The sequence below is a fragment of the Convolutriloba macropyga genome, unplaced genomic scaffold (genome assembly GCF_964194025.1).
Source record: "Convolutriloba macropyga unplaced genomic scaffold, txConMacr16.3 SCAFFOLD_3113, whole genome shotgun sequence".
NCBI lineage: Eukaryota > Metazoa > Xenacoelomorpha > Acoela > Convolutidae > Convolutriloba > Convolutriloba macropyga.
This window is the reverse complement of record NW_027451492.1, coordinates 20,991-29,796: the sequence shown is the minus strand read 5'-3', so window position 1 is coordinate 29,796 and position 8,806 is coordinate 20,991. Positions and strand designations below refer to the sequence as shown.

The 8,806-nt window shown below is 34.4% G+C and overlaps 1 protein-coding gene across 1 annotated transcript in view; it reads left to right on the top strand.

Annotated features, from left to right (window-relative positions):
- Positions 1–312: 312 nt before the first annotated feature.
- Positions 313–8,806, top strand: part of LOC142356743 (uncharacterized) — a gene marked incomplete at its 3' end in the record, with an annotated part of 29,467 nt that continues 20,973 nt past the window's right edge. The window contains exon 1 of the mRNA XM_075408544.1: positions 313–469. Coding sequence (XP_075264659.1) covers positions 313–469 — 157 coding nt within the window. The remainder of the gene's footprint in view (positions 470–8,806) is intronic.

Here is an 8,806-nt window from a genome sequence, read left to right as displayed (position 1 = left end):
GATCTCAACAATGGTTTTGAAAATATTTTATTAAATACTTTTCTGACAATGAAAAAGAAGTTTGGACAACCAATTTAGTCAAAATTAGTAGAACCAATCTAAATTTCTAAATTAGTTTTATCGCTAATACTTTCAATAAGATATGCGTGAAAAGGTGTCAGAAGTTATCCAATGATGCGATTTTTGTCGCCCTTTAGAAGATTTTTATCAGCCGAAATTGACTTAACTATAAAATTCGGCCTTCCTTCCCACCAATTTATATTGCCCCAATTTAGCCCAATAAAGCGATTGAGATTCGCACCGATTTAGGCGATGCTGATGAACAAGCAAATTGTAACAGATGCTGGCGAACGTTCATTGCTTCTGGCGGGTCTCAACCCTCAGTACTTCCCATTCATTAGCCCTCTTGAGAAGCACATCCGAGAAGTTAACATTCAAGGCACAAGGCCGGGACAAATGGGAGCAGCACGTGAGTTGATCTCGGGTCAAGAAATTTGCTAAAAATTATGCAAGAAATGCGCTGCAAATTTTTCGAAATGAGTTCAATTTATAATAATGTTTTGAAGAACACTTATAAGGTAAAAAGATGCGGTGAAAACCGCTGAAATTTTAATAAGGTCAGCTCTTTTCATTCCACTCAACGCAATTTTTGTTAATTGCTCTCAACGAAGTTTGTAGCAATTATATTAGTCCTATCGGTCGTTTTTAATGCGATTTTTCGCTTGACCAATTTTTTGTCTGACGCGTTTGACTTTTCGTCCTCAAGAACGGGATAAACAGGTGGCGCCAAGCGGGCATTAATTGCTGTTAGAGCCTTTCAACTCTGTTTCAACTCAAACTGTTTTGGAGACTTATACCTATAGTGTGGAGGGCAGCTCTTAGAGGTCTAAGACCCCTCCACTGTAGACCCCCCCACTAGTGCCCACCCCCATCTGCCCCCCCCCCCGTTTATAGCTACTGACGAACAACCGCTCGCTAAAATTGCAAATTTATATTATTTTGCACAATTTTTTTCAAGCTTTTTGAAAATTTTCGACATTTTTTGATTTTTATTCGCCCTAGGTGTCAAAAAACCTCCTCTAAATTTTAATAATGGGTTACTGCATAGTTTCTAGTGGTAATGAACTGGTTTCAACTTTTTAACATCACGAATTTCATCATTTTTGACAAAACGTTCAAATGTTTTTCAATTTTTTTGTGCATTTATTTTTCCTTATTCAGGTCTTTCTAGACCTAGAGGCCAGAATACCTCCTGAGGAGTTTGATATTAAGTTACTGACAGATTTCTATGGGCCATGGAATAGGTTTTCAACTTTTTAAAGTCATAATTTTTTTTCAAGTTGCTTTTTTTCAAGTTTTTTCAAAATTTTTGTCGTTTTTTTGGTTTTTTAGCCTCAAGAGCTAAAAAAATCATCTAGGGTTTGAAAACAGATTACTGTACAATTTCTAGATGTAATGGAAAGTCTCGCGAGATTTTCACGTCTCAAATTTTGCATTTTTGTTGACAATTTTTGCTCTTTTTTTCAATTTTTTGACATTTATAGTCATTATTCAGGGTTTTTGAGCCGCAAGGGTCGGAAAACCTCCGTTAGGATAATAATAATTTACTGGAAAATTTTTTGTTGGCCATGAATGTATTTTCAACTTTTAATATCACAATTTTTAATAATCTTAAAAAAAACTTTATGGAGTTTTTGACTAATTTCAGATTTCTCTAGCCGCAAGAGCCACGGAACTTCCTCTAGGTTTTGATAGTACATTACTGTTTAGTTTATAGTACTAATGGAATGTTTTTCAAGATTTTAATATCAGAACCTTAAGCAATGTAATAAAATATTCGCAAATTTTTCATGTTTTTGAATATTTTCCGTCACCATGGCCCTGGGACCTCCTCCAAGGTTTGATAATAGGCTTGTGCATAGTTTCTAGAGTCAATGGAATGGTGATCAATAGTTTTTTTTCATACTTCAGATTTAGTTATGTTTGGATAAAAAGATTATTTTTTTCAAACATTTGGAAAAATTTTATGTTATAAATTTATAAGGGATCTTTATGAGCTAGTGAAACTATTTCAGGCTTAAAATTGGGATACTGTATAGTCTCTTGGTTAGTTTTGAACATTTTTACTGCGAGGTAGAAAACTTTTGTGTTTATTTTTGACTCTTTCAGTTTTTTTCTATATGATTTATTTACTTAAAAAGTCTAGAAAACAAGAAGTTGCATCGAAGCTGCAACTAAGGTCGAATCTCATCATTTTTTATTCTCTCTCTCTTTCTCTCATTTTTTATTTTTTATTCTCTCTCTCTTTCTCTCTTGTTTTGTTGATGCCTCATTTCAACCGCTGTTATGTGGCATAATGTCATAATCTGATTCTCAATAACATTGAGTTATAGTGGAAATGTTTTTTTAAATCATAAATGACTTAACAACCGCTTTTTAAAAAATCATTGTTATTTGCTCTCAAAAGCAATTTGGCGCAAGTATTTTAATCCTGTTTCTCTTTTTATGCAATTTTTTGCTTGGCCGACTTTTCGTCTGACCAATTTAAGAAATGGGATAAAGAGGTAGCGCCCACTTTGCATAAATTTTATTAGAGCCGTTCAGGCTAAATATTTTTTGCTACTCGAGGGGTTGTTTTGAGATTCTACAGGTTCCTACGACTCGAGCACTGACTATTGAGATCTGGTTTTTATTTGTTCTCAAACGAAGTTTTTAGCAACTCCTAGTCTATTAGTCCTGTTGATCATTTTTTAATGCAATTATTTGCTTGACCAATTTCTTTCGTCTTAAGCTTTTGAACTTTTGGTCTCAAAAACGAGATAAACAGGTAGCGCCCAGCGAGTATTAAGTACTGTTAGAACCTTTTAGCTCCGTTTTATCTCAAACTGTTTTGGAGAGTCATACTTATGGTGTGAAGGGCGGTTCTTGAAGTTAAAGACTACTATTCACCCCACTATTCACACAACACCATTGCCACCAAAAAAAACATTCCCACCGCACAGTTGCTCCCAACTCCACTGATTTCCCCCTCTCTCCCCACCAGCCCTCCGATGCGCCCCTCCTCCTCCTCCTCCTCCTCCCCACCCCCCCCCCCCCCCCCCGTGGCTACTGACGAGCAGCTAATTGCTAAAAGCACGCAGTTTTATACTATTTTTCAGTTTTCTCAAGTTTTTGATTTTTTCTGTCTTTTTTTCGTTTTTCGAGCCTCAAGAACCACATTACCTGCTTTAGGGTTTTATTATAGGTTACTGCATAGCTTTTAGATGTAATGGAATGTTTTTCAAGATTTCAAAATCAGAATTATTTCAAATTATTTGCAATTTTTTCAAGTTTTTTGAATCTTTTAGATATTTATATCATTTTTTCCGGCCCCATGATCCTAGGGACCGCGTCCAAGGTTCGATGATTAGCTTTCCCATAGTCTCTAGAGTTATAGGAATGGTTATGAATATTTGAACGACTCAATCTTTATCAATTTTTGATAAAATTTAATTTTGCTTACAAAATTTTGGAATATTATTATCATATTCCTAGGTTTGATGATTTGCTTTCGCATATTTTCTAGAGTTAATCGAATGGTTATCAATATGTTAACGACTCCAGCTTCAGCAATTTTTGATAAAATCTAATTTTCCTTTCAAAATTTTTGGAAACTTTTCATCACATTCCAAGTTATTGGATCTTTTTGAGCCAATGAAAATGTTTTTAGCTTGCAATATGGTTAGTGGATAATCTCTTGAGACAATAAAATTATTTCAAAGATTTTTGTATTTTAGATTTTAGCAAAATTTTGTTAAAATTTGCATGTTTAAAAGTTTTTGAATTTTGTCCTTTTCTGAGTTACTGGCCAACAATCATTACTGGCCAACGTATCTTTTTAAGCCTTGCAAATGGGTAAAATAACGTAACTCCAGAAACAAAAAGTAGTTTTAGCACTTCCACTGGAAATCTGAAGTCATACTTATTGTGTGAAGGGCGGTTCTTGTGGTTAAAGACACCCCCACTATTCACCCCTACCATTGCCACCAAAAACATTCCCACCGCACAGTTGCTCCCAACTCCACTGATTTCCCCCTCCCACCCCACCAGCCCTCCGTTTTTATAGTAAAATCTTTGAAATTATTTCAAAGATTTTACTATAAAAAATTTTAGCATAATATTGTTAAAATTTGCAATTTTAAAAATTTTTGAATTTTGTCCTTTTCTGATATTAGCGATCATTACTGGCCAACGTATCTTTTTAAGTCTTGCAAGTGGGTAGATTAACGTAACTTTAGAGACAAAAAATAGTTTTAACACCTTCTCTGCAAAATCTGCAAGCCTTTTTTAAAATTTGCAATATTTTAATAACTAATTTTCGCAGAGTCGAATCAAGCTATAGCTAACCTTACTAAACCGTGGCTAGCTACTGACAAAACCAACGGCTCGCCGGTCGTTTGAGAGCAATTTCACAACAATAGTCGGTTATATTCCAATTTCTTTCAGCCTTAGGTGTCAAAGAATCTCCTCTAGTGTTTAAAATTAGGTTACTGCATAGTTTCTGGTGGAAGTGGAATGGTTTCAGCAATTTAACATCATGAATCTTAGCTTTATTTGACAAAAACGTTCATTTTTTTTCTATTGTCTTCATTTTTCATTGTTCACCTCTTTTCAGACGCAGGAGCCAGAACACATCCTTATGGGTTGGATTATAAGTTCTGAAACAATTTTATTTGCCATGGAATAGCATTCATTTTTTAATACGACAATTTTTAGCAATTTTTTTTTGATAAAAATTGAATTTTTTTCCAAGTTTTTTGAAAATTTTTATCAAGAGCAGAGGAACTTCCTCTAGGGTTTTGGTTTCCACAATAGGTTTCTGTATAGTTTCCAAACGTAATGGAATAATTTTTTAAGATTTTAACACTACAAACTTTATTTTTTTACCTTTTTTTTTTACAAAACTTGCAATTTTTTTCAAATTTTTGACATTTATTATCATTATTCAGACTTTTCAGCATAACAGAAAACCACCGTTAGGGTTTGATAATATAGTACTGGAAGAGTGTTTTTTGGTCATGGATTAGCTTTCATTTTCTATTTTAACAAAGTTTAGCGGTTTTTTATGCAACCTGCAATTTTTTTCAAGTTCTCTGAAATTTTTTGTCATTTCTTGGTTTCTCCAGATTTAAGAGCCACATTACCTGCTCTAGGGTTTGACTATAGTTTACTGCATAGCTTCTAGATGTGACGGAAATTTTTTCAAGATATTAAAATCAGCCCTTTTTCAATTTTTTTTGCTTCCCTTCAAGTTTTTTTGAACCTTTTTAAATTTTTATCCTTTTCTCCAATACCAGGGTCCTAGGGACCTCCAAGGTTTGATGATATGCTTTCGCATTTTTTCTAGAGTTAATCGAATGGTTATCAATATTTTAACGACTCCAGCTTCAGCAATTTTTGGTAAAATCTAATTTTCCTTTCAAATTTCTTGGAAAATTTTTTATCACATTCCAAGTTATTAGATCTTTTTGAGCCAGTAAAACTAGTTTAAGCTTGAAACATGGATACTGTATAGTCCCCTGAGGCAATGACTCTGTTTTAAAGATCTTCCTATATTGAATTTTAGAAATATTTTGTTAAATTTTGCGATTTTCAAATTTTTGAATGCTGTTGTCCTTTTCTGAGTTTAACGACCATTACTGGTCAACGCAGCTTCTCCAGTCGTGCAGATGGTTGAATTGACGTAACAGCAGAGACAAAAAAATAGTTTTCAACACTTTTTACGAAATCTGGAAGCTTTTCTTTTAGTTTTTGCAATATTTTGAAAACCAATTCCAGAGTCGAATCAAGCTATAGCTAGCCTTTCTAAACCGTGGCTTGCTACAGACGAACTCAACCGCTCGCCAGTTGTTTGGAAGCAACTCTCTAGAGGTAAGAGGGTTATGTTGATCTGACGCAAATTTGTTCATGATTTGTATTTTTGACTTGTTTTCGAATACTGACTCCTAATTTAGAAAGTTGCGTTCTTTCTTCGAACATTGAACTTTACAGTCGCTTAGTCACAAAAACATGGTAAATAATTTTTCATACTTTGAGCAGTTGTTCTTACCATAGAATACCATAAACCCTTCGCCCGAACACACCTGTCCCTTACCTCCCAGCCGACACGCCCGCCTAAGGTCCCCCGTCCTTCAGCTTTTTCTTGATTTTTCTCGTATAAGTTAAAGTAAGAACAATAAATAAATTGCATGACTCTTCGAGTCATTTCCGGTATTTTACCGGCTATGGCTTTGAGAGCTGACAAAAACTTCACGACTCAAACATTTGCATTTTACTTTCGGACACTGAATTTTTTTTTAAGAACACTGTTTTCTGTTTTCTGGAAAGTCTTCAATATTAAAAAGGCAGGAGAGCAGGATAAAAAAACTATGACACAAAATTTTTCTTAATATGTAAGGGACAAGGCAAAAAAGCAGGCAAAACAAAAAATTTCGAAGAACTGAAAATTAGCAAAAAATAAAATTTTCTTCAATTTTTATTGTTCAGGTCTTCGGAACCAACAAGGTACTGCTAATATCTACTAGTGTATAGATTTGCAATTACTGAAAAAAATTTGACTCGCTAAAGGTGCACAAAAAAAACAAAAATTGCAAACAATATTAAAAAAAAAAACAAAAATCAAAATTAGCAAATTTTAAAAAAGCGGTGATGAATATCGTCAACCATTATCCTCTAATAACTGTGTGCTGGTGAAATCTCCCCAGTCGACACCTGGAAATATTAAAAGACTGTCCTCGACAGATTCAAGGAATGAAAAGACAGTCCTCGACAGATATTGGGTATGAAAAGAATTTGTCTGGACCTAATGCGATGTCTGGAGTTTGGCTGGAAATAAAACAACCATCCTAGATTTTGGCTGGAACTAAAACATGCGTCCAGGAATTTGGCTGGGCAATAAATGTGTTCTTTAATTTGGCTGGACAATAATGGTGTCCTGGAATTTGGCTGGACAATTAAACATGTCCTGGAATTACGCTCGCGACCCTTATAATGACTTGTTTTCAATTTACTTCAAATGTAAGGACATGTAGCGCATTTGGTTAAGCATTGGGTAAGATTGGAGAAGGTCACGGGATCGAACCCAGGTGTTGTCGGAACTTTTTAGTTTGTCCCATTTTTTGCATATGAAAAGAATTTGGCTGGACTTATGAAAAGAATTAGCCTCGAATTTAACTAGGGTCCTCGACCGTGTAATTTAATTCAATATTTACCCCCCCCCTACCTGGAGTTAATAGGTCTTTTCATAAATTCCAGGTCTCGACTAGGGCTCCCTTTACCGCAGGGCAATCAATTAGAAAACCACATTGAACCCAAAATCTAAAACGAATTGAAGGATGTCACCCAAATTTTGCGCTCCAGAATTTCTAAATGTGACTTTTCACATTGAATTTAGGGTTTACTATTAAATCTATGAAGCTAAGCAGTCGGGAAAATCTTTTAAGATTACGGAAGAAACTATAATACAACCAACTACTAACTGTACTTTTTGTGTTCGTTCCGTTTGACAACTCAAAATCACAGAAAAAGAATGTGAACACATCCTACAAAAAAGACAGCACCAGCTCAAATACGATCCAAAATATTTAAATTAAAAAAAAGAAGGATCACTAATGACCGGTTGAGAGGTTGACAACAACTAGTGATAAACCGCACGTAAAATGCTCCCAAAAATTATATACGAAACACAAAAGTGTAAAAATATGTTCTGATTGTGTGGATACGGTTGATTGCGTGAATGTTCTGATTATTTGCAAAGCGTCAGCGTGTAGTGTATGTGAACAGGATCGGATCAAAATTTGTATAAAAAATGAAAGAGGACATCTGGAATCAAATTTACACAATTTTCTCTTTGGCAATAAATTAAACAAGGAGGCTCGGTAAAATGCGTACTCACATAAAGTGCCGACGCCGCTCATTCATATTCTTGACCTGATTGACAACCAAATGATGAAGAGATAGAAAACTTTCAAAAACACACACATCGTGCAATTAACAACTAATGAAAAATATTAATGCCCCGTCAGTGGGCCGATGAAAGTTGTTGATAATAGGACTACTAGAAAAGAGAAAAATAAAAATCAAACAACAAACATTATTTACGAATATAAGAACATGGCCGCAGTTTAAATGAGTCTGTTTCCATAAAATTTAAAGCAAGTTGGTTAAAAAAGCCATTTCTTTGACAAAAAAGTCTGAATTTTGAGAAATTTAGCATAAATGCTGGCAAAAAACTCGGATCGAAGAATTCAGAAACCCTCTTCTATCTTTAGAGATAAAATCAATAACACTTCAATTAGCAATTTTAGCATTATTGACGTAAAACCGAAAATTGAAAAAATCTCTTTAATTCCATATTCTACGCTGGACGGGCTTTCTAATGATATCACTCATAACACTCTACGATTATTATATCGATCGGCCAAAATTGTCTGAACAAAAAAACCCATTTGAGTATATAGTTCCTCCCCCTCAGAGAGGGGTCGGAACAAATAGTATACCAGCCAGTGTGCTAATAACAAGAAACACGGTTCTAAAAATCTATAGACCATATATCAAACCCGTTGGACCATACGGCGAAATGTATTAGAACATTTTAGTTTAGGTTTTCGTAGGGTTTTAATTGTTAATCTCAACAATGGTTTTGAAAACATTTTAATAAATATTTTTCTGACCATGAAAAAGAAATTTGGACAACCAATCTAGTCAAATTTAGTAGTTAAGATATGCGTGAAAGTGTGTCAGAAACGTATTTTTTTCTTGAAAGAAA